This window comes from Dendropsophus ebraccatus, chromosome 6 (genome assembly GCF_027789765.1).
Source record: "Dendropsophus ebraccatus isolate aDenEbr1 chromosome 6, aDenEbr1.pat, whole genome shotgun sequence".
In the NCBI taxonomy this organism is placed as follows: domain Eukaryota; kingdom Metazoa; phylum Chordata; class Amphibia; order Anura; family Hylidae; genus Dendropsophus; species Dendropsophus ebraccatus.
In genome coordinates, this window is record NC_091459.1 from 39,408,141 (window position 1) to 39,434,641 (window position 26,501).

At 40.8% G+C, this 26,501-nt stretch overlaps 1 protein-coding gene and 1 long non-coding RNA gene across 8 annotated transcripts in view; one reads left to right on the forward strand and one right to left on the reverse strand.

Annotated features, from left to right (window-relative positions):
- The first annotated feature begins 40 nt into the window (after positions 1-40).
- LOC138795573 (uncharacterized) lies at positions 41-15,679 on the forward strand. Its single transcript, XR_011363631.1, has 3 exons — positions 41-112; positions 12,571-12,667; positions 15,097-15,679. It is a non-coding gene; the product is annotated as an uncharacterized lncRNA (long non-coding RNA).
- Positions 15,112-26,501, reverse strand: part of FYN (FYN proto-oncogene, Src family tyrosine kinase) — a 145,396-nt gene continuing 134,006 nt past the window's right edge. For 6 of the 7 annotated variants that reach the window (XM_069974852.1, XM_069974850.1, XM_069974853.1 and 3 more), the window contains 5 exons: positions 24,704-24,883; positions 22,962-23,038; positions 22,715-22,868; positions 17,667-17,798; positions 15,117-16,989 (listed from right to left, as the gene is read on the reverse strand). In XM_069974852.1, the coding sequence (XP_069830953.1) occupies positions 16,781-16,989; positions 17,667-17,798; positions 22,715-22,868; positions 22,962-23,038; positions 24,704-24,883 (752 nt within the window). In that variant the 3' untranslated portion in view covers positions 15,117-16,780. Of the gene's footprint in view, positions 16,990-17,666; positions 17,799-22,714; positions 22,869-22,961; positions 23,039-24,703; positions 24,884-26,501 lie in introns of all 7 variants that reach the window. The other variant, XM_069974856.1, reaches the window with a different exon arrangement.

Here is a 26,501-nt window from a genome sequence, read left to right on the forward strand (position 1 = left end):
TATGCAAATATTATAGTCTAACTACTCCTCCCTATGAGGTAAGAAGCTCGAACGACTGGATTCCTGGAAGAATGCAAGAGAATTATAAGAAAACAGCCGTTATAGAAAGACTGTGAGTAAATCCAGTGTACATCCTGTGAGATCACAAAGTTTAAGCGGTTGCATTTTAATTTAGAATGGGCACATAACCTATCAGTTACCTGAAAGAACAGAGAAGCATGGGGCTACCACAGCAATTAGAGGGGGTCTTGACTATCTGATTGAAAATGGAAGACATAACCCAGAGAGTAAAAGTACTTTGTGTGATCCCCCCAATTGACGAAGAGAGGACCTAGTTTATGCTTAACTGTTTTCATCAGTGCCATAGACTTTAAATGGAGCAGCAGGATTTATATCCGACTGGTAATTAGAGATGAGCGAACCTGGAGCATGCTCGAGTCGATCCGAACCCGAACTTTCGGCATTTGATTAGCGGTGGATGCTGAAGTTGGATAAAGCCCTAAGACTATGTGGAAAACATGGGTATAGTCATTGGCTGTATCCATGTTTTCCAGATAACCTTAGAGCTTTATCCAAGTTCAGCAGCCCCCGCTAATCAAATGCCAAACGTTCGGGTCCGGATGGACTCAAACCTGAACCGGGTTCGCTCATCTCTACTGGTAATCCATTTAAATTCAGCCTAAAGGCTCTATTCCACCAACAGATCTGACGACAGATTATCTGCCAAAGATTTGAGGCCAAACCCAGGAACAGACTATAATCAGAGAACAGGTCATAAAGGAAAGACTGAGATTTCTCCTCTTTCCATATCCACTCCTGGGTTTGGCTTCAAATCTTTGGCAGATAATCTGTTGTCAGATCTGTTGGTGGAATAGGGCCTTAACTGTAAACTTGCTACTGGGGGAACAGGGAATGAGATGTTGTGGTAATTTGTGGAAGTGCCAGAATAAGGGCCAATACAACTTATACAGTACCCATATAGGTTTCAGTCTGACTCCGTGTAGGGTATAAGCTCATTGAAGTGATTACAGTGCAATTACATTCAGTGATTACAGTGTTTACAGGTGATGTCTTCTCTGATGGGAGTCATTCTTTTTTTCTTCAGTATTAATGCCCTCACTGTTCCCCAACTCTGTATTAATGACTCATGTAGTCATATTTTGCCCCCGCCCAGTATTAATCCTGACAGAGAAATAATACCCCCACAGAAGCCAGCTTCTGGCTTGGTATATATTTTTATATAAAAAAGCATTTGATATGAGAGAGCAACATTGCAAACCTTTCCCAGATTCCTTTTTTCTGGAACTCATAGAATTCCCAGTGGAAAGATGCTCTTCTCATGGAGAATTATTACCCCTGTAGTTAGATGTGAAGCCTTAGAAGGTTTGGTGATTCTACATTGCCATCTAGTGGCTGCTTCAGGCTACTACAGATTGTAAATGTTCTATATAGTTAGATACCTGATAAAAGCATCCAGGGTCAGACATGCCCTCCTGAGTACCAGAGGATATTCTCATGTACCCAAACACAATTATGTACCCCTAATAAAAGGGCCCCAAAGCTCTAACAGAAGACAATTTGAAGCTTTAAAATCAGTCACCAGATATGCTGTTAAATCCAGGGTGTCAGCAATTATTATTATTCTTTTTTTAAACAAAAGGTGGCACATTGCAAGCACGTTAGGAGGACTTGATGCCTACATGTGTGGATCCGTATCAGGTTGGCAATGGTCTGTAAATTCTTAGACAGTCCTTTATATTAGGGGACTTTTTTGTAATGTTCATAAAAAAAATCCCTAAGATCTTGTGTGATTAAGTTCATAATATCTGCGGCTAATATGTTCATATCACTATTTTAAACTATAGCAATATAGTACAAATAAAGTGATGCACAAATAGAGACACAGCACCCTTGGTTATAGCACTATTGAGTGAGGACCACGGAGGATAGAAAACGTCAAAGGATACACTGGGGTGCAAAGACTGTATACCAAAAGGAAATACACAAGGTAGATAAATCCAGCACTCACCACTTAGTTCACAGACTTTGTTGCATCAAATTTTGCAGGGAGGGGATAGAGCAAAGTGCAAGTGGTGCAGGTGCGTAACCTGGAACAGCCATTCTTCTTCTGGCCAGGTACACCTCACACCTGAGGAGCAGCTATATACATATACAGTATATATACATATACAGTATATACACACACATATATATATATATATATATATATATATATATATATAGTGTACATAGTGATAGACAATTGACAATTATATATCAGTCTATAGAAAAACACTCAGGTCATTCCTTATTCATACCAAGAGGTGCCATTGCATTAATGTTAGCTGTCCATAAAGTTTCATTTGTAAAACATATTGATTTCGATCTATGCCCTTGGAACAGAGTTGACTCTTTCTAAACCCAGGAGCGACATGGTTAATAAGGCTGGTACTCTCTTACCCGTCCTAACTGAAGAGTGTTCCTTAAAGCGGTTCCACAGGGGCCATTTTGTCTTCCCTATATAGAAATATTCACATGGGCAGTAGCATGTATGCATAAACAGGTTTTGCAAGTAATAAGATCTTTGACTTGGCAGTCTACATCATTCAATGGAATATAGGAGAGGGGTAGCATTTTAGAACAGTAATTGCACTGCCGCATCGTTGGTTACTGACTACTGATCCTTGGGACACCCAGTATTTCTTTCTTCACTGTATCAAAACGTCTCAGATTTTTACGGAAGATAATGCAAGGTTGTACATTTACTAAAAGTCAGGGTCCTGCTAAAGAAGGTACCTGTGCTTACGTATGGCTTTTACTATGACCTGATTTAAAGGAGGATTCTAAAAGACAAATGAAAATATGTTACCGTCATGACAAGTGTTAGTCTTGTTTTTGGGTCCTAATAGATTTTTCCTTTCAAGTGCCTGGGCCTGACTAAATGCTTTTTTAATCAGGGTCCTAGGATAGGCACAGGCTGCAAGTCGCTCCTCCAGTTCCCAAGCTTGGGAGACAAAAGTTCCCTTCTACCTTGTGAGTAAATACCGTATCAACATTATTAATGTCAAAGTCCTCAAAATCCAGGACAGACCCGTCCCAGATGACAAAGATGTTGTCAATATATCCGATGATCGGTGTATGTCTTGAATAAACCGCACTTGCTTGGTGAGTTGCCGCTTTCTGAATTTGTTCTTACCATGCCATATAGGATTGTCTGTATGCTGAGCACCACCTGAACAGTGCATCACACATCATACATGCAGAGATTGCACGCCAGCAACCCCTAACACTGTGTGAATGAAGACAGTGCCAAGCGCTTATTGCTCTTATTGAACTATATCAGAATTAAGTTTAGATATTGTTAACAAATTATTTGTAGAAAAAAAATAAATCATTTTCCAGTTTAGCCAGAAAGAAGTTGGCATAGGTACATGAGACATGCGTGCCCATAGCATAGCAATATCTTCTACAGAAAGAATCTTTATGGATAGCTAACCTTAATGCTATGGGACCTCTTGGTATGAATGAGAGGAATGACCTCAGTGTTTTTCTATAGACTGATATTTTATTGTTATTTCTCCTTTTGTTATTTGTCTATGACTATGTACACTATATATATATATATATATATATATATATATAGCGCACTTCCTCAGGTGTACCTGGGCAGAAAAGGGGAGGCATTCCCCGAAACGGCTGTTCCAGATTCCAGTGCTGGATTTATCTACCTTGTTCATTACAGTACAAATCAGCTTTATCACAAATTATGGTTTTCCTATTTGCCTATGAAAAAGTTGTTCACAACCCTGATCTGTAAGTCAAAGCACTATTGTTACCCATGATTGTAATTAGAGATGAGCGAAGTGAATCTGCCGGATTCCGATTCGCAGCTGTCAGGACTAGTCACTAAGAGACAAAACGGCGGACACAGACAGTGCACCCTAAGCTCATCCCCGCCCACTGACTCTACCTACTTGCCCCCCTAGGCTAAACCCCAGGGCAGCAACTGGGCGGCGGTCCCTGTACTGGCTTGGTGGGACAAAAAGACAAGACAGACAGACAGACAGACAGACAAAACACAATAAAGAATAGTCGACAGTCCGGGTCACAACAATCGGGCAGAAAAGTACAAAATCACAATCCAAGAAGCAAGGTCAATAAACAGGCAGTATGGTCAGGTGCAGGCGGCTAGCAAGGATGGTCAGAAATACAAAGCAGAAGAGTCAGAATAAACAGAGCAAGAGACCCAGAACCAGGCAGAGACAAGCTCAATATCCAGCAGTGAGAGGCAGGCTGGCAGACACTATATAGGAGACCAGAGGTCCAGTGCAGGAGCTGATTGGACCAGACCCCTAATCTCCTCAGAACACCTGGGGCAAGAGCAACCTGACCAGACAAGCTAACCAGCATCAGAGTTAACTCCGGAGTGGCCAGGAGTATCTCAGGCGGGTGTGGCTGAACAAACACAGAAGGAAATAGAGCAGTGTTCAGACAAGGCCCAGGACACCGCACAAACATACAAAAACACTGAATATCAGCGCCATCTCAGGCGCGCAGCACGAGCCAAGGGCGCACGGAGTTCGGCACAGGCACATTCATGACAGCAGCAAATCAGGCGTTTAATTCACCTTATTGCAATTTGCGAATTTGCCAGATTCGCTTTGCAAATTCGATAAACATGGGCAAACACGGACAATTAGTTTGTAAGCAATTCGCGAATATTCGCAATTTTGTGCAAATATTCGCAATTTCTGGAAACAAATTTTCGAGTGATTCACTCATCTCTAATTATGATTTAATAACGACATTTTATAACCAACACTACGATACCACATGGTGACTGCGGCTCCCAGACAACGTGTTGACCTCCCCTCTGCACAGCAACATTATCCAGTCATGAGTTAACGTGATAAGTCGAGTGTCTTTGACCACAGATTGTTGAGGCCCAGTGGGGTGGTGCTATTTTCTTTCTACTTTTTAAAATGTACCACAATGGACCAAATGACCCAGCAGTACAACAGTGAGCTAGTAAGGCTGGGTTCACACTACGTTTTTGCAATCCGTTTTTGCAATTTGTTTTTTGCAAAAAACGGATTGCAAAAACTGATGAAATAAACTGGTGCAACTATGTGCATCTGTTTTGATCCGTTTTTCCACTGACTTCCATTATAAAATAAAATGGATGAAAACGGATCAGTTTTTTTTTTTTTTACGGACACAAAACGTGGTTGACCTAATTTTTGTGTCCGTCAAAAAAAATTGGATCCTTTTTAATCTGTTCTTTTTATAACGAAAGTCGATGGAAAAACGGACCAAAACGGACGCACACACGTGCATCCATTTTTTCCATTCATTTTATTATCCGTTTTTCCAAAAAAAAGGATGAAACAAAAACGAATTGCAAAAACGTAGTGTGAACCCAGCCTAAGATACTTTCCCAATGACTATGCAGTGTACCTTGAGACAACAGGGGTTCAATAGATGAAGACAAACAAGGTGCCCCTAATGACCCTGCATCATTGCATGCAACACCTTTCGCAAAGGAAATATGCCAATGGACTGTGGACACATGGCAGAAGCTCCTCTGGAGTGATGACTCCTGTTTATTTCTAAATCATACTGATTTGGCATCACCAGCAGAAACCGTATACTATGGGTGCACCTTTGGCCATTTAACAGATTACGAGAGAAGTATTTTCTTGGCAAGTTGAGGAATTGTTGGTGATCATACCACAATCCTTAACCCCTTAAGGACAGAGCCAATTTCAATTTTTGCGTTTTAGTTTTTTCCTCCTTGTGCTTAAAAGGCCATAGCCCTTGCATTTTTCCACCTAGAAACCCACATGAGCCCTTATTTTTTGCGTCACTAATTGTACTTTGCAATGACAGGCTGAATTTTTGCATAAAGTATACTGCGAAACCAGAAAAAAATTCAAAGTGTGGTGAAATTGAAAAAAAAAAAAGCATTTTGTTTATTTGGGGGAAATGTGTTTTTACGCCATTCGCCCTGGGGTAAAACTGACTTGTTATATATGTTCCTCAAGTCGTTAAGATTAAAACAATATGTAACATGTATAACTTATATTGTATCTGATGGCCTGTAAAAAATTTAAACCATTGTCAACAAATATACGTCACTTAAAATCGCTCCATTCCCAGGCTTATAGCGCTTTTATCCTTTGGTCTATGGGGCTGTGTGAGGTGTCATTTTTTGCACCATGATGTGATCTTTCTATCGGTACCTTTATTGCGCATATATGACTTTTTGATCGCTTTTTATTACAATTTTTCTGGATTTGATGCGACCAAAAATGCGCAATTTAGCACTTTGGGATTTTTTTGCGCTGACGCTGTTTACCGTGCGAGATCAGGAATGTGATTAATTAATAGTTCGGGCGATTACGCACGCGGTGATAGCAAACATGTTTGTTTATTTATTTATTTATTTACTTTTATTTATAACCTGGGAAAAGGGGGGTGATTCAGACTTTTATTAGGGGAGGGGGCTTTTTACTATTAACAACACTTTTTTTTTTACTTTAACACTTATACTAGAAGCCCCCCTGGGGTTAGGGTTATTCCCCCTAGGGGACTTCTAGTATAAGTGCTTTGATCTCTCATAGAGATCTCTGCAGCATAGATATGCTGCAGAGATCCATGAGATAGGCACTCGTTTACTTCCGGCTGCTGCAGCCGGAAGTAAACGAGTGCCGAGTCGGGGACGGCGCCATCTTGGAGCGGTCCCCGGCCGGCTTCAGAAACGGAGATCGCTCCTCCGGGATAACATCCCGGGGGAGCGATCTCCGCCACTAGACACCAGGGAACAGCTGAATCCGGTAATCGGATGCAGCTGTCATGTTTGACAGCTGCATCTGATTACTGTATTAGTGGGCACGGCGATCGGACCGTGCCCGCTAATACCTACGGTCCCGGGCTACAAGCGGCACCTGGGACCGCTGCGGTTCAGAGCGGGGTCGCCGCGCGGCCCCGCTCTGAACGTCCTTACCGGCATCAGGGCGTAAATATACGCCCGATGTCGTTAAGGGGTTAAAGGGGTTGTCCAGTGATTTTTTTTCAAATCAAATCAACTGGTGTCAGTAAGTTATATAGACTTGTAATTTACTTCTATTTAAAAATGTTTTATTTTCAGTCTGACACAGAGCTCTCTGCTCTCATCTCTGGCCGAGACAGGAACTGTCCTGAGCAGGAGAGGTTTTCTATTAGGATTTGCTACTGCTCTGGACAGTTCCTGACATGGACAGAGGTGGCAGCAGAGAGCACTGTTTCTGAATGTAAATAACACAACACTTTCTGCAGGATATATAGTATGGGAAGACTTGAGATTTTTAAATAGAAGTAAATTACAAATCTATATAACTTTCTGACACCAGTTGATTTTAAAGATTTCTTTTTTTGCTAGACAACCCGTTTAAATGATGAATGCTATAGTCAACTGTTGGCTGTTCATTTGTGATCATACCTTTAGAAGGTCTTCCTCCATCACCATGCCATCTTTTAACAGGACAAAGCTCCACGTCATCAGGCTTAGATCAGAAGGGAGTGGTTAGAGGAACACATCAAAACTTACCAGACTGTACACCATTGAACAAGTTTAGGATATGCTGGAACAGGATGCCAGATTGGCTCCCACCAACAGAGCTGCTCCAGAAGGCATGGCTCTAGTTATAGAGGATATTTCTGGAATCTATTCTCTGATGTCTGCAAATTGTGATCACCCAAAATAGGTATCAGCTATCAACCTAGTATTGAGCAGGTATTTCTAATACAGCGATTGTTCAGTGGCTCAGTGGTTAGCACTGTTGTCTTGCAGCGCTGGGATCCCACATCATCTGCAAGGAGTTTGTATGTTCTCCCTGTGTTTGCATGGGTTTCCTCTCATGAGTCCAATTGAGTCCTAATGAGTCCAATTTGAGTTGAAGTTTAAAGTCATAAACAAAAAAAAAGAGTTATCAGAGGTAAGAGCTGAGGTCAGGTGAGCCAAAAACTGAAATTCAGGAAAACAAGGAATACAAAAACCACAATGACACTCAACTGAGGCTAATAGCTGGCCAAGACTACTGAGCACCTGAACACTTTATAGGTGGCCAGAGATCTGGTCCAGCACATGGTTGGCCCAGACACACAGACTGCCACAGCAAAGGGTTAGTGGAAAGACCAATAAACAATAAAGAAACATCACAATAAAGGAACATACAATAGGTAATGGGATGAACTTTATAACTGAATTTAATACTGGTAAAAAGAAATAAAGAAAATACTGAATAAACATTGGCCAATAATTTTAAATGATCCTCTTTTAAAATGTATTGTACCTAATCATCCAAATATCACTTTTTGGAAGACTTGCGTAGTTCTTTGGCTGCTAGCCGTCTACGTTCAGAAAAAGAAACTACCACTGGTGCTGCTGCCATGTGCGGTAATACATCCCGGTGCAGGCTCCCGTGGTGTCTGTACTGTGCGTGGATTTCAGAGAATCCTACTGTGATCTTTAACTCCTTTACTACCAAACAATCACTCAGGATTAGGGATATCTGTAATTGTTCTTCTATGTCATTTATCTCCTCAGTTGTCCTTGTTCTCTTCAGTATGTGGGCTGCACAGTACAGACACTGCGGTGCTGCATGAATAAGCACCGGGCTAATATCAAGAATAACTATGTCAAACATAGTCTATCTAGACATTATATGGTTAAACATGGCAGTGACCCTAGTAGTCTTAAACGTACAGTTCTTGAACAAGTCCCAGTAAATATATCAAATAGATATAGATATTTAATCAACCATGAAACTTATCGGACATTTCAATTGGTTTCCAATGGGCTTAATAGGACCATTGAGTATAAAATGGGAGTCCTTTTCTTTCTGTGTAGTTTTATATTATTGTATGTATTGTTCTGTGTATGTGCTGTACTGTCCCTTTAAGGTGATGTCAGTTTTTGCTGTTTTGTCATTTCCTGTTTCTGCATTTAAATATCACGTTGAACATCTCTAAGTACGTACCTGATGAAGAGAGCCGATCCCTCCTGGAAACAGGTTGTTTTGTATAATTGTTTTAATATACTTTATAAATGAAAGTTTTCTTTTATAAGCCATATACTCAGGCATCCTATTGGAGTTGTCCGCGCCTGTTGAACCTGTTTTCCTAAGGAGTGGAGGTCTGCATCTTTCTAATTTCCCCGACATGGGTATACAGGATAGGCTATGCATCAGGCTTAGAGAGTTGTGCCTCAGTCTTGCACAACCACATCAGGTGAGGGAATCCGCTGATCCTGCACAGATCCTCTGTGTTTTCTAGTGGAAAGACCAGACATCAATCACTGAAGCAAAACAGAGGTTAACTGTTAAGTAGCCAGATGAAATTTAGCAGGAAGAGATGGGTATGGTAAGAAATCAATCACCAGAGCAGAAGGAGCAGAGCTGTGTTCAGACAGTGAAAAAAAAAGATATAATTCAAATACAAAATATAGCTAAGGGGCAGTCTCGACCTTCTACCATGAGTTGAAGACTGTGCCGAGGTCTGAACAGGCACGGGCACGACAAATTATTGTTCAATGTAATATGCATTCAGATATGTTATGCCTACAGCACACACATATAAGTCATTTGCCATGTTAAAGGGGTGGTCTGAGTGATCTACACTGCACCCCCACCTAAAAAAAAACCAATACCGGTGCTCAGTGGATACGAGCCAAAAATAATAAATGAAACAATAAAAAAGAACAATTTAAATGGTATCTTTCAAAGCTCTGCATGGAAAATCATTAAGGCCCCATTCACATCAAGCTTTTCCACTACATTTGAGACGATCCGAACCCGAACTTTCGGCATTTGATTAGCGGTGGCTGCTGAACTTGGATAAAGCCCTACGGCTATGTGGAAATCATGGATATAGTCATTGGCTGTATCCATGTTTTCCAGACAACCTTGGAGCTTTATCCAAGTTCAGCAGCCACTGCTAATCAAATACCGAACGTTTGGGTTCGGATTGACTCGAACCCGAACCCGTTTCGCTCATCTCTATAGGAAACCCTATGGCAGTAAGCAGAGCTGGTTCATTGCTGGACCAAGGAAAGGTAAATATAGCATTAGTTTTGCTTACATTTTGACCAGTGTGACTAATGTGTTTAGATTCAATTATCCTGAAAAATGCAACAAAAAAAAGATTAGAAGGACTACATTGATGACTGGCTTTTTTAAATAAAATGATCAAAGGTTTTCTTTTTAATAAAGTTTAGTACTTTTAGAACTTTAGTAGTAAAGTCATCATCTAGGCTGCATTCCATTATTAAGCAAGGGCTGAGTGTTAGCCCATGAAATAGCTAACACTAACCCCATTGTTATTATTATCTTGGTACCCACCAGTACCACTAGGGGCACCAGAAAGAGACAGATACTGTCAGGATGGAGCACCTAAAATAATGCCCAAGGTGTAGGGCAGTCACCACCTTGTTAGGGTAGGGCACTGCACTTCTGGCAGGCCCACTAAATTTTATGCACCAATTGTAGTCTACTAGTGACTAGATTTTAGCCCTGTTTGGGAAATAGAACAAAGCTACAATAGGCAGCAATTTGAACAGCGGTTTTGGTGCAATGTGGCAATTGCAACATGGGAATGGACCCCGTGGCCTCCTTCACACTTTTTTTCTCTTGTAAAAAAAAACAACAACAACATTGTCTTGCAAAAAGATATCTCATACACATATAACAGTAGAACAATAAAAAGGTATGGGGCTCTTGGAATTCGACAATGAAAAAATGAAAGACATTTTCAGTTTCTTAAAGAAGACCTGTTAGCAACCCACAAAAGAATTATATTAAACAGCATAGAGTTTCCTGATTACACCCCTTTTTACAGTTTCTAGATATGCTCCCATACCACCTAAAGGTTGACAGCTGTCAGCTTTCCATTGAAGTGTCTGTAGGGGAATAGTGAGCCCTGTAGTGAAGCCAGCTCACTTTCCCTATCTACTTAGATGATCAGCCCTAGATAGCAGCCCCCAAATGGGTGAAGTTCCTTAAGGCCCTATTCCACGGAACGATTGTCGGCCGATATTGGCCGCTATGGACAATAATCGTCCAGTGGAATAGAGTGCAACGATCAGCCGACGTCGTTCATGTCGGCTGATTGTTGCAGTCGCCTGTTTTTCAACATGTTGAAAAACAAGCGACTGATATAGCAGCGATCTTCTGCCGTCGCTCCGTTGAATAGGAGAGTCGGCAGCAGACGCTGCTGTATCCTATGGGCTGCCCGGACGATCAGCGATCACCCGGGCAGCCCCCCCCGCAGCTCCCCGCCGCCCCTCCCACACTCAACCGCTCGCTGCAGCCGCTTAAAATAGCGGCGGCAGCGAGCTGGGAACGAGGAGCAAACAAGCGCTGAGAGCGCTCGTTTGCTCCTCTAGACAGCCCGTGGAATAGGGCCATTACTCTGACTTGGTGCAGGCCCCATCAGGGATTCAGAATAGTCCACAATCTGTGTCAAACAACCAGCTGAGTCGGGATTAGCTACAAAATGCTAAACAAAGAAAGTCCAATAACAAGTGAGCGACCAAGAAAGAGCAAAACCAGGGACAAATCCAGAAGCAGAGACAATACCGTTAAACAGGCCAAGGTCTAAGTACAAAATCAAGATCTGGGGATGTAACCAGGAAAACAAGCCAAAGTCCGGAGCATAGTCAATGCACAATAAAATGCTGCTGATCAAAGAGTAATAATGCCCATGCGCAATTATATATGAACTGACATAGGGTGGAGCAAATTTTCCAGATGAAACCTTTAAACAAAGTTTTTGGGTGGATAATCAGGTTTATTACTCAGTTATTGCTATTTATCACTAGTGATGAGCGAACTTCAGAAAAAAATCCAGGTTTGACCACATGACTTAACCCAAGCGCTCAACATTCAGCTCCCGGCGTGTGGAGAAATTGGATGCCACCATACAGCCTATGAATAGTGGCTGCACAAAACTGACACGTCACTTATACACTCTGGGCAGGATTCCATTACAATCAATGTAATCTGCAATTTCATTAAATAACGTCCGTGGTTGCAAACCTGCAACTAAGGCCGTTGTTTAATGAAATTATACATTGTGTGAACATACCTATGGCTGTATCCATGTTTTTCAGAACTCCCTAAGGCATCCAACTTCTTCAGATGCCGGGGGTTGAATGCCGAGCATTTGGGTTCAGACACGTGGCAGAGCCCGGACACTTTTCTAAAGTTCACTCATCACTATTTATGACGAATCCACTAATACAGAGATGTCTTGTGTTCTGGGCAGTTACCAGGTTCCTTTAAACCTGGGCCCAGACTGTTCACAGATCTTTTAAGTTAACATTCACATTGTTTTGGTCAGACTTCATACCAGCAAAAGCTGCTGCTGATAAAAGCCAAAATTACAAAAGAACGGTAAAGGGCCAGATGAGGTACTCTCGTGAATACTTAAAGCAAATGAGAGGCAGATAAGTCGCCCAGTCAGTCTTTTGGGACAAATAACAATGTTATTTTCATATTACAGCTTGGTTTAACCTCTACGTCTGTCCACTAGATTACAGATGAAAGGATGAGCAAAAGGACAAGCTAATGTACAGAACCACCAACATTTCAATCTTATACAGAACTGGAAGAAACCTTTGATCAATGAGGTAGTATCTATGGTTACCACTCGTAAATGGTCAGGAAAAACATCAGAAGGGCCCAGGATTTTTTCAAATTCAGTCAATAAAGTTAGATGCAGGCCCAGAATCAATGAGAGCTGACTGACGTAGAGACTGGTAGGTAAAGGAGACTGGAAATAACTAGAGATGAGCGAACCTGGAGCATGCTCGAGTCCATCCGAACCCGAACTTTTGGCATTTGATTAGCGGTGGCTGCTGAAGTTGGATAAAGCCCTAAGGCTATGTGGAAAACATGGATATAGTCATTGGCTGTACCCATGTTTTCCAGACAACCTTAGAGCTTTATCCAAGTGCAGCAGCCCCAGCTAATCAAATACCGAACGTTCGGGTTCGGATCGACTCGAACCCGAACCCGGTTTGCTCATCTCTAGAAATAACACCTTTTTAGACATTTTAGAGAGTACCTTACAACTAAAGGTGGTTCTGACGTGCAAACTATAAAAGCTTGGGCCAACAAGTTCAATAGTGACAGATGATCAGCCTTTTAGTGATGGAACAGGTCTTACCACTTGGCCTGTTTTAAGCCCTAGAGAAGGTGCATAGAGCACTGACAGCGATTTTTAATAATATAAATTCTATGTATATTCTGGTAGCAATCTATTCTAATAACAAAGATTTACAGTATATATTACATGGAAGTGAGAGTAACCCATAACATAAAACGATAGCACACCTAAAATGTGTATAAAATTATCAGACTATAGGTTTGTTGACTGTGTCATTATCTCTTTGTCATCTATTCAAGCCATCTTATTGCTGTGTCACAAGTGTTACATCCTTCCCTGTTGCCAGGGTGATGGCCTTGATTCAGAAGGGAAACATTCTATCGACTGATTTCCCCTTCACACCTTCACGGCCGCTTTTACGGTCAGGAAACACTTGTCAAGAAGCCTTTCATTAGGTATTAGGAAACCATCAATGTTTCCTGACTGTAAAAACAGACGAGGGAAAAAAACAAGACATACTCAAGTGCCATAGGCAGCAACGGTGACCTCCTCCGGCTTTCCCTTCGAGCTTTGCGAGTGCACAGGTGACATCACTCATGTGCCGCAATGCTGGGGGGGGAGAGTGCAGCCTATGTGCTCCAGTAGGAGTGTGTACAGTTAAAGGGCCAGCATCAACACCAGGCTGCCAAAAAAGCATCTGGAATTCCAAACAGTTTCCAGATTTGCATATGGAGCTGTCTGGAATTCTGGATGTCCCATAGTGTTCTATGAGGTATCTGTGCCGGACATATCCATAGATTCTGGGCCATTTTCCCGCACGGACACCCTTCAGGAAAAATCTTGAAGGGTGTCCATGCCCCAGAGAACCTTATAGGTTAGGAAATTTATCTGGATTTCCTAATAAGAAATCTAGATAGATTTTCCTGAACTGTGAAGGAAGTCTAAATGTTATGTCTGCTGGAAAAAAAGTTTCATGACAGATATGAAAAACAATGCAACACAGAAGTTTACTTATCAAAGAACTGTATAACTGGCATTGAGAGTTTAGACATTCTTTTTTTTACTATTATACTTTTATCTGGCATTAGAAAGACTCAAAGTGAATGTATCATCAGAAAATGTTCTATTTTACTATGTACATTATAAAATAATCCTGAAATCTTGCAGCTTTCAGTCTGTCCACTGGGCTTACGATAAGCTGAGACTGTCTGTGGTATCAAGAAGGAGGCTGCTGGAAAGTGATCTGGTTGATACCAGTATATAGCAAACGCAAAAAATGTCTAGTCTCTTGTTCCCTATAGAATGACCACTGCACAGGTCACACAGGACACAAAGCATGCTTACAGATGTGTCCCATACAGGGGATAGGGCCTGGAGATGTTTATATGGGGGAGGGGGGTATATGAGTACACCGATCTTACCTAAGGGCCCTATTCCATGGGATGATTATCGTTCGCATAATCGTTAACGATAAACAATCCAAACGACCGCTATTGCGAAAGACCTGAAATCGTTCACCCATTTACATGGAACGATAATTGTTACTTATGATCGTTCTCGCGGTCATCTTGTCGTCGCTACTGCATTCGACACTACTGCGAACGTAATCTTATTCAATGCGAACGATTTGCGAACGAGCAACGATAAAAATAGGTCCAGGTCTTATTGAACGATCAACGATTTCTAGTTCGGTCCTTAATCGTTAACTGCTATTCAAACGATTATCAGTTAGATTTGAATGATTTAACGATAATCTGAACGATAATCGTCCCGTGGAATACGGCCCTTAGGGGGAGCATGGCTGATCTGTCAAAACATTTAGAGAAGATTTATTTTTGTATTTCTTATTATTAATGGTAATGTGAGACTAAATAGGATCAAAAGAAAGTAGGAGGTAAAAAGTAGAAGCACTGGGATACTTTATAATTTTTTCTGCCTTTTCTGTGTTAGTGCTGCTTAACAAAGCATGAACGTAAGAAGAAACAAGCCAAGAACAGAAGATTTGTTTTATTCCCTACCTCATATACTGATTTTACCTTAGTGTGATGAACATTCTCTAAGAATTCTGTTCTGGGCAGAGGAATAATAACAAAATAATGATGTAAAATGTTCATATTTAATTACTAAATTAATAAAGTTAAACAGTTTCCCATGAAAAAATGTAAAGAAATGATAATAGGAAATTAGTTAAGACTTTAACTTGATAACATGATGTAAAAACCAAATGGAAAGGACAATTGCTCATTAAACAAAATTAATGTAAAAATGATACAAAGAAACACTGTTTTTTGTGCATTCCCCATGAAATGTATAGTGCATAGTAATTCCATTGGAGAACGTCTCAAGACAAAGAGTAGAAATAAGTTTCGTTATCGGCTTTGAAAAGACCCATTTTACATTAATAATTAATAGATAGAAAAAGATGAACAATCTGCTTACGTACTCCTGGGTGGTCTTAGGATTGGCAAAGGTTACATGGCTGTGTATTGCAAGTGAAAGATAGAGAGAGGGTAAACGTTTATAAAAAAAAAAAAAAAAGATAAAAAAAAAAAAAAAAAGCTATTGTGAAAAATATGAACTTTAAGAAGCCACATTCATACCAATTAGATGAATGCAGAATACAGACAATGGCCACGACCACACAGCATCTTTTTTGGGCCTTATGTCGACAGTTCTTTTTGGACGCTATCATTTCCTGCCCAAATAATGGCCATTATTATAAAACAACGGCTGTTATTTTTAAGTAACTGTGTTATTTGGGAGCGAAATGAAGGCCGGCCCAAAAAAAACGGTCATTTAATGGCCAAAAACATTGTGTGGTTGTAGCCAATATTAGTAATTTAACCGTCAACTTTGTGGAGCCATTAACGGGCCATTTACCATAGTAAGAAATGGGGGTATCACCTATTCAGAAACAACGTCAGCTTATCAGCTCATGGGATAACATGAAACATTGTCAGTCTCCAAAACGAGATGCAATACAACCGAATGCTAAAACTGCGTCATTCTGAGATCATTTCAGTCTTCGTTCTGAAATCGTTGGGGCAACTGGCTTTAATGTTCAAAGTTTAGACTGGACTTTGTATGTATGTATGTACAGGATGTACTGTATGGTGGTATGAATGTATGAAGAGCTTGCATTATCTATAGGTACATGTACAAAAAGCAAAACAAACGCATCTACATATTAAATAAAAACATTATAGAAGTGTATGGGGGGGCACTTTGTATAGTAATACTTGTGTAGACTTAAATTGAAACGGGTTAAAAATGCATGGATTCTGCTTTAAAAAAAATCTCTAATATTGGGAATTGGCACAGAGTTAATATTTACAATGAACGAGGTTTTGCAGTTTACATAACATCAATACAATGCATCATCAAAGTCTCTGCTTGAGAAGTCGTGAGTTTTCTTCCTTTCCCCCGTTGTTGTTGTTGTTTTTTTTATGTTTTCAAAAGAGAACATTCAGATTATTATAAGTGGCCATGGAAAAAAAAAGTTTTCTTGAAGTTCTGAGCTTCACGCCTACGTGCAACCCACACTGGAAGAAAGAGCTCCTTGTTAAAGGCAGTCATTAAACTGGAAGCAGATTCTAGGATTATGACCTGGTAATGGCTTGGTGCAGGCAGAACTTTACAGGTTGTCTCCGGGTTGGTACTGGGGCTCAGTGGCAGTGAAGTAGTCTTCCAGGAAACCTTGTAGATATTCAAAAGTTGGGCGTTCCTCTGGATCTTTTTTCCAGCAGTTAAGCATAAGCTCATGCAGAGAATTAGGACAGTCTTGTGGACACGGCATCCTGTAGCCACGTTCCACTTGCTCCAAAACTTCTCGGTTATTCATACCTGGAGGCAAATAGATTAAATAAAATATTTAACAAGAAGATATTTGTATCTATCTATCTATAATTAATTTCCTATTTATTTTTATCTTAGGATAGATATATGTTTATCATAGGTGTGTGATATGTGTTTACATGTGCTATAGCAAAACAATTCATACCCCCTTCAGGACCAGGCTAATTTTAGCCATAAAGGTAAACTTGAGTAAAAAAAAATGTTGCCAGAACGTTAGACAGATTTGTAGTTTACTTCTATTTAAAAATCTCAAGTCTTCCAGTACTTATCAGCTGCTGTATGTCCTGCAGGAAGTGATGTATTTATTATAGTCTGACAGCTCTTTGCTGCAGGGCCGATTCTAGGTTTTCTGCAATGTTGAGCATGCAGCGATACCAAATATGTGTACTTTTTTTTCAATACATTTATTTGCATTGAAGGATATGGAGAGTATGGTCCAGATATCGCAAAGGGTGTAAACTGTTCACAGCAACCAATCACAGCTCAGCTTTTATTTGAGCAGAGCTGAATAAATCTCCCCCTAAATCTGTATTTCAGTTTATTTATTTTTTTGCATTTTTATTTTTTACACAGTCTGATGACAGGTGAAATACACAGTGCCGATAAGATTGCCTATTTGGTATCTCTGACAGGTTAGTGAATAGATTGAATACTTGCACACTTACCAGGATAGGGAACTCTTCCTTTTGTTACAAGTTCTGTCAGTAAAATGCCAAATGACCACACATCTGACTTGATTGTGAACCTTCCATACAGTGCTGCTTCAGGGGCTGTCCATTTTATGGGGAACTTGGCACCTATAGAGAATAAAATCACATTACACAGGCTTTAGAGCAAGACAGAACTTTGCAACTACATAATAACAATACAGCGTGTTATGAACCAGCCGCCGCACACAACAATAATGACTAGCGGCAGTACTGCTGTATGATTTATAAAAAAAAATTACAAATGAACGAAAAGTGTTTTTTTCTTGCACAAATCTCTAAAGCCATACCTGTCACATAATTTTATTTTTTATAAGAAATCAACAGGGGTTGTGATTGCAAGCAGTTTGCAATATATATATATATATATTTATTTATTTTTTACATTTTCTATGTTTAAATGTTATACATGTGGTCCGTGCTTCCTCCATGCCGATATTTGGTCCTTTCTTTGTTCGAAAAAAGAGACCAAACACAGGTCCCCGTCTTTTGTTCGCTCAAGCAAGGAAAGACACCTGTTCATCATGCAGGTTGCATATCAATTAATTTAGGCTCATTATATTATCAGCTGTGCAGCTTACCAGGAGACAATGTTTTTTGTTATGTAACAATTCATTCAGTATACTGTCACTGTGTGGTTACAGAAGTTTTGGTGCTGTGTGACAGGAGAGCCGACCATACAATGCGAGCACCCACAGGATTCTCTGCTACTGTATGTGGACGCGCAGCAGCTGTACACATGCACAGTGAAGGGAGACCCCTAGTGGCCATATGTAGAACATTGATTTAAACATACAAAAGAGAGTATACTGAAAAACTGCTTGCAATCACAACCCTTGTTGATTTCTTAAAAAATAAAAAAAAATCCTAACATTAGGGTTAAATAAACAGCTTTTCTGTAGAAATAGAATCTATAGCATCCAAATGTGTATACTGTATATGGAGAATTGCTAACATAGCAGGCCTACTGTATTAGAAGAATACTGTAACTATATTGTATGTGTTACATATGTAAGCCATTGTGATGCCTCTGTGCAGTACGGAATGCCACAAACAGATGGAGATCAGTTGCCCATATGGTGTGATAGTAATAATTGTACGACTATGAGATGCACGGTTCATTGTATTATTTTCAACGCCACAGAATAAATCCATCAAATCGCCTCCTTGTTAGTCCGGGCTCAGTAATACACAATATTAATGACTCCGAAATACTCATCACATTCTTACTTCCTGTCAATGATAATGCAACATAATAATGCTAAAGTGCTCAGTGAGACACAAGCGCCATCTGCCAGCGGCAGAAGGTGGGGACCCGAGTGTCAGACAGGACGTGTCGGAGATAATGACCACATACTGTAATTATCAGCCCCTCACCCGGCCCACTCCCATGGCTTCTGCTGGATTAGAATGAGCAAAAATACTACAAACAGAGGAGCTAGGCAGGCAGTCGGCTGGGGCTTTGCCTGGTTTCTCCCCTATACTTATACAGTAATCATTCTGAAACCAGCTCATACAAAGAGGACATAAGGAGCCTTCAAGTAGACGGCTCACAGTTGTGCAACTTGACATGCAATCAAAGGCAGCATCCCTGACAAGCATCAGAGCGCAGCAGGAGGACACTTGTACAGCATCTAGACATACTTCTTCATGCATTTCATCACATCTTCATTCTTTCAAGGAGTCTGACTTCTAAGAACATATGCCGGTTTCTCTGTCGATTTCAGAGATCTCCTTAGGTATTTTGGTTATTTCTTATACAGTACAAGTAACAACCTCTTCATACCTGGAGACTGCTTACATCTTAATTGCTAGTCTTGTTCACAGATCAGGGCTTATATTGTCTGATGTTCTCTCAATGCTACAAATGATCCAGCTACTACTTGATAACTATATATGTAACAATAATTTTGAATATAATATTAAGCCCCAGAGTTGGTATGAGTTTTATAAATTAAAAGATGCCCTGATGTCCACACTGAGAGAGAATGGTCAGATCCTCTCTGGATCACATGTGCTAATAGAGAATCTAATGAGTAAAAAGAGCTCTTGGGGGGAATACCCCTTTAAAGTGGTATATGAGCATTTGAATAATGAAGGGGAGGTATGGTTTAGGAATAGGGAGAAGTGGCATGGAGAGATAGGTCAGTTAGAAGAAAATCAGTGGTTGGACATAATAAAAAATATTAAGTTAGTATCTAAATCTGGAGATCATAGGATCATTCAATTTAACATCATTAACCGTATATACTATACTTCAATCTTTTTATGTAAAATAAAGAGAAGAAGTGATGACAATTGTCCGAGGTGTGGGAGTTCGGGAACTGGATTTGCTCATATGATGTGGACCTGTGGCGCTATGGAACAATTCTGGCGGGAGATAATAGTGATAATTTCAAAAGAAGTAGAGTTTGTTTTGGAGCCGACAATGGAGATAGCAATTTTGGGGGACACTACAAAGATAATAAAGGGTAGGAAAGTAAAGAGCAAGATTGTAAGATGGTTATTTTAAGCAAAATTGTTAATAGTTAGAAACTGGATGTCACCGGTAGTTCCAACAATAAGGATGTGGGAGTTTTGTGTTAAGAAATATGATAAACTGCAAAAGTTATGATATTTGTAAAGGGAAAGGTTTTTTTTATGATTGTTTAATGTGATGTGATATATTTGATAAGAGGATAAATAAAAAATGTTACCGTATTTTTCGGACTATAAGGCGCACCTTCAATTTTAGCCTGCTAAGCTATCTAGGTTCATATATAAGGCGCACCGGACTATAAGGCGCACCGGACTATAAGGCGCACCGCATTACAGTGTATAAGTTTGAACGTACGAAAAACGTAAGTCACCTGCTGATCACAGTACTTACTGAGGCTCCTTACTATGTCACCTGCTGATCACAGTACTGTATTTACTGAAGCTCCTTACTATGTCACAGTACTGAGGCTCCTAACTATGGTGGCCGTAATGCACCATGCAGGATAGGCAGAATTCTGCCAGCGAGTCCCGTTGGCAGAATTTTGCATGGAGCATTGTGGCCACCATAGTTAGGAGCCTCAGTACAGTACAGTGTTGCTCTATAACCTCCAGCCACTAGGTGGCGCTATTGAATGAAAGTCTATGCCTGAAGCCTATGCCTGAGCCTGTATCCGGGCTGCAGAGAGCAGGGAGAGCGGGACAGCAGGACAGGCCTGGGGAGCCATGGCCATGGAGTCCAGGTGAGGGAGCGCTGTGCTGTGCTGTGTGGCGGGGAGATGTGAGCTCAGCAGCCTATCTGCGCCATGGAGGCCGGAGCTATCCCGGTCCATATATAAGGCGCACTGGACTATAAGGCACACTTACAATTTCTTAGAAAATCATAGTATTTTAAGTGCGCCTTATAGTCCGAAAAATACGGTAAATAAAAAAAAATGATTTTGCATACAGATATATATATATATATATATTAATGCTATGATATTGGAAGTACTTTTTCTCCGCTAAAATCAGTTTACAAGTCTAGCCCAGTGAAAACATTATTAGCTAAAATGGATCACTTGCCTACTAGGTCACGCTATTAATAACAGGTAAGGAATAAAAGGAATCAGTGAAATTGCAGATGAGAAAGGAAAAATAAGAGAGTGACTTTAAAGGGAACCTGCCACCATGAAAATCGTACCTAAGCTCTCATGTTATAGAGCAGAAGGGGCTGAGCGGATTGAGATATATATATATATATCTTTATAGGAAAAGATTCTGTATAACTTGTAATTCATTGACAGAAATCTCTGATGTTTCCATGCTTAAGAGTCCAGACCATTGAGTGACACCGCCCACTGGACTCCTTATCATAGAATGATTCGGGATTTCAATCAACAGGTTACAAGTTATACAGAATCTTTTACCATAAAGATATATTTCAATCTGCTCAGCTCTTCCTGCTCTATAACGTTATGGTAATAGATTAGATAGCATTGTCCCTTTAAGTAAAGTGTTACAGGTGGCCCCGCACCTCAGCGCCCTGCTGACATTTCATGATGGGAGTTGTATTTTTGCAACCTGTTGTTCTCCTTGTAGCAGAACTACAACCCCCATCATGCCCTTTTGGCAGTTCATAATGGCAGTTGTAGTTCAGCAACAGATTAGAGGATGACACAGTATAGGAGGGGGGAAGCAGTGGCACAGTAGAACTAGATCTCCCATCATAGCGTGTGGTAATAGACAGGACTACATCACATAATGGGAGTTGTAGTTCTGGACACTGAGCATCCCCTTGCCATCTTCCTCTCCAGCAGCTTTTAATAACCACTCATATCCATGGTCAGATGGCTAAAGAATGTAAAGGATAAAGGACTGATATATTAATATTCTGGGCTGTCCAGATTGAAAATACAGCACCTGTACACTGCTATGGTCCCATACTGTAACTTTAAATGTCTGGCACACTAGATTCATACTGCCAACTTATGGGCTCCATGTCATAAGTCTTTACTCATCCATGCAACGTTTCAGCACCACTGAGCCTTTTTCAAGCCTTTTAAGCAGAAGCCATTTTACTTGGAGTGTTGCATTGACTTCCATATTTTTCTGCTATAAAGGATATTTTCATCAAGTGCTGTTTGGCATGCATTAAGCCTCATAGATCCAGTATCTATACAGCTGCAGAAAAGTCCAGATTGGGCCAGAATGTAGACCATCTAACTTAATTTGCTCTCATATCAGATAATGATTCTTTATGAGTCGAGGCAGTAATCTGACACAAGGGGAAAACAAGGGGAATATATTCTGTGTTCAATGCACATCGGCAAATTAAATAAAAATAATCTGGCTGCTTACAGTAGTTCAGATCCCAACCGAGGTATGGGGCCGATCTGTCAAATAATCCTATTACTGAATGAGGCATCCAGAATTATTCTGTGTGTGGCTAGCTGTAGTGTAAATATGTACTTTGTGCACGCTACCTATGCTGATCTAGTCCGCTAATTTTCTATTCCCTTTATAAGTGGGATCAATGAAAATCCTCTTACCTTGCCTCGCTGTGTATTCATTATCTTCAATTAATCGTGCAAGACCGAAATCTGCAATTTTGCAAATTAAACCATTTCCAACCAAAATATTTGCGGACCTTAAGTCTCTGTGTATATAATTCATTCGTTCAATATAAGCCATCCCAGCCGCCACCTACAAAGACAAAGAAATGGTTACAATAAATGCTATATAATTGATGACTTTCTATGACATCACCGCAGCATTTATAATTACAGAAGGGTTTACCTGGGCGGCCATATCAACAAGGTTTGGCAATTTCAGGGCTCGTCCTTCCCCATCTTTGAGAAATTCTAGCAAGCTCCCTGCATGGAAACAATATACAGTTATTATTATCCTCTACATTCGTAGATGCATAGTTACACAGCTGTGAAATGCCAATGATCAGAATTAAGAATCTATTTAGAATTTTCACAGAAAACTCAGCATATTCAATCCAGGATTTAAAATGAATGTACCACTTTAAGGATCATCTTAATATTTTTATATGACCTTATAGGCGCTGCCACACAGATTCCGATGGTGCCGTTATTTTTTAATCTCCCAATAGCTGATTCTTTTTCTAAATATGTAAGTGAAGCCTGTTGGTGCATTGAAGGCGGGCCCAGCATCCCCAGTGCACCGATGTCTCCTCCCCAGGGTGATGTGCATCTTCTGTATTCTTGCTGTCCGCCTTCTGTATAAGGTCCAGCCTGACCAGGCTCTGCACGAGATCTCGCGCTGTGTATTCATACTGCTACTGGATCATACAGAAAGGAGAGAATACAGAAGATGTGCATCACCCAGGTGAGGAAACATTGGTGCACTGGCTGGGCCCTGGACTTCACTTGCAGGGGGCGCTGAGCTTCACTTATATATTTAGAAAAAGAAGCAGATATCAGGAATTGGACGGCGGATTAAAAAATAAACTGCACCACTGGAATCTGTGCGGCAATGCCTATCAGGTCATATGAAAATATTTATATGTTGTTTGAAGCGGTACATTCTCTTTAAACCCTTAGTGACCAATCAATTTTTTTTTACTTTTTTCATTGCCACCCTCCCAGGGCGGCAATGAAACTTTTCCCACGTAGCCGTATGAGGGATTGTTTTCTGTGGGACAAATTTTACTTTTATTAGGATTCATGTAACTAATTGTTTAAGTCCCCCCATTTTTTGGGAAGAAATATAAAAAGGCGTACTGGTGGTCACCAAGGGGTTAAAAAGAGTTTAATTATTGTAGATATCGGGGGTTTGGAACAGACACTGACAACTGGCCACATCTTTGGGAAAACCCATAGTGTGCCTTACTGCAACCACAAAAAAAAATCTGATATACTGTATAGTATCTCAGGGACACTAGAATATAATGTGGCGGGCTTAGATACATATCGGTTTTAGAGATAGAAAACGTTACTAGGATGTCTCTTTGAACTGAAAGAGAGAGAAAGTCTTCTCTGCCCAAAAATAACCAACACAGCACTTCCATAAAGATATTATGCCACACTATCCAGACTCCACTGGATCTGTACTGTCCGTATATATATACCAGAAAAAAAGTATGGCTACAGGCAATGGTAATCCCATCATACGAGTCGTACCTTTTATCTTCGCAGCTTTTCATTGGAGGCTGATAACTTTATATAGAGAAAACACATACTCACTGAATTTCATATTGCTTTATTTTATTTACATCATGGCACCTTGTAAGATTCTGCATACAGGCTCATGTGTAATCGAACCACACTCCGACCACTCTGGCCTCGCTGCGGGAGGATTACCATTGCCTGTAGCCATACTTTTTTCTGATATATATATATGGTCTTTTCTGCCCCCACCCCATCATCTGTTGCGGGACAGTTCCATAAACGTTAGACATTCGGCCGATGTCTTGGGTTGGCTTCAGTTTTTTCTAGCATTTATACATTACTATTCAGACCATAGGCTAGCAATAAAGTAAGATATAGACACAATTTGTGACCAGTCCTGACCTTTGCTCATGTACTCAGTCACAATGTAAATAGGTTCCTCAGACACTACTGCATAGAGCTGCACCAGTTTGTCGTGTTTCAGCTTCTTCATGATTTGAGCCTCTTCCAAGAACGACTCAGGAGACATGGTACCTGGCTTCAGAGTCTTTATTGCCACCTTGGTATTTCCATTCCATGTACCTGCATGCAATAATATGCATACATTAATATAATATCAACTCCTAGGTTTCCTGGATGCCAGACAGCAAAGCTTATATAACACATACACGGATTGATGGACAGACGCACAATGGTACATGCACACATCCCCAACATTAACATCTGGACTTCTCTTTAGGTGACATATCACTAATAAGTTCAGAAAACCAGTAGGTTAATTTTTTTCTTTTTTTTTCGGTGGAAGAGAACAGTCCAAAAAAATGTCTAGTGGGTAATAAAGGAGTAAACCCCTTAAAACTGTGCCTACTGGTACAAGAAACCAGTATCATATGTGGTGGTTCTAGTGGTTTTTTAGCTGTCCATTGCCCAATCTGTATGTGGCCCCTACTCGGGTCAGTAGCAATGACCAGACATAAGCAATCTGTGATAGTTTTTATACATAGGTGCATGTTGCTCATTTTCTAAAACAAAATGTGTCCAGATGATAATGGTAAGGCAACATATTTAAAGGGGTTATCCCAAATAACAAAAGTTACAATCTGTCTAGGGCTTTGGTGGGGACAGGGGGTCTAGAAGTGGGCAGGAAGGTCTGGAGCAGGATAGGGGAGTCCGAAGGGAAAGTGGGACAGAGGTGCTTAGTGGAGGATAGTTCTAGGAGGGAGGCAGGGGAATCTGAAGAGGGGGGCAGAAGGATGGAGAAGGGAAGCAAAAGAATGTAGAGGGGAGTAAAGAAGTCTGTAGGGGGTCTGGAGGAGGAGCAGACAGGAGGACCTGTAGGGGTGACAGGAGTCTGAAGTGGCATTGAGGAGTCTGGATGGAACAGAGGGGTCTGGAGGGGACAGAGTGCTTGATGCTGAATTAACTCTTACACTGCTTCCATTAAGAGGTTACAGTGATTAGCTAGATTAGCAGTAGATAAGCAGTGTAAGGGTTAATACCAATAACAGCTTAAATAAATCAAACCCAGTAATAAGGAAACAGGAGCTGGGGCAGCTGTGGAACATGAGAGGACTACTGCCCCCCTCCAATAGTAAAACTGCTGCCACTAACTTACCCCCCCTTATAGATGTGACACCAATCCCTAGAGAATTTTCTGCCCCTTCACCAGTTGGCCCCCTACGCCTTGTGTTTGAATAGTAATCATAGGAGGAGGCAGAGGAGGCGATGCATAAAAAATAAATCCACAGGATAGGGAATAACTAGCTGATCAGTATGGATCTGACTACTGTATTACCCACTGATTTGGAGGTAAAATGAAGGAGCAGATGAGATAACACAGAAGCCTCATAAAAAAATGAATGGAGTGCTGTGGATAGGGGATAACTTTTGATATTGGGATAATCCCTTTCATACTTAAAGAGGATGTACCATCAGGTAGGAAAAATTCCAGGACCAGGAAAGTCCATAACGAATTCTTTATTGTGACAACCGTATAAAACAATAGGTACATCCTCTTTAATATGACCCACGGATCAAACGGCACAGTAACCGGGAAGCCAGCGCCACGGTCCGTTTTTAGAACTGCGGCCCGGTTCCCGTGTACGGCACCGTTCTATGCACGGGTACCAGGCCAGAGCTGAAGCACAGGAGGCGGGTCGGCCCGCCCCCAATGGGAGGGCATTCCCTCCCCTCTATGATG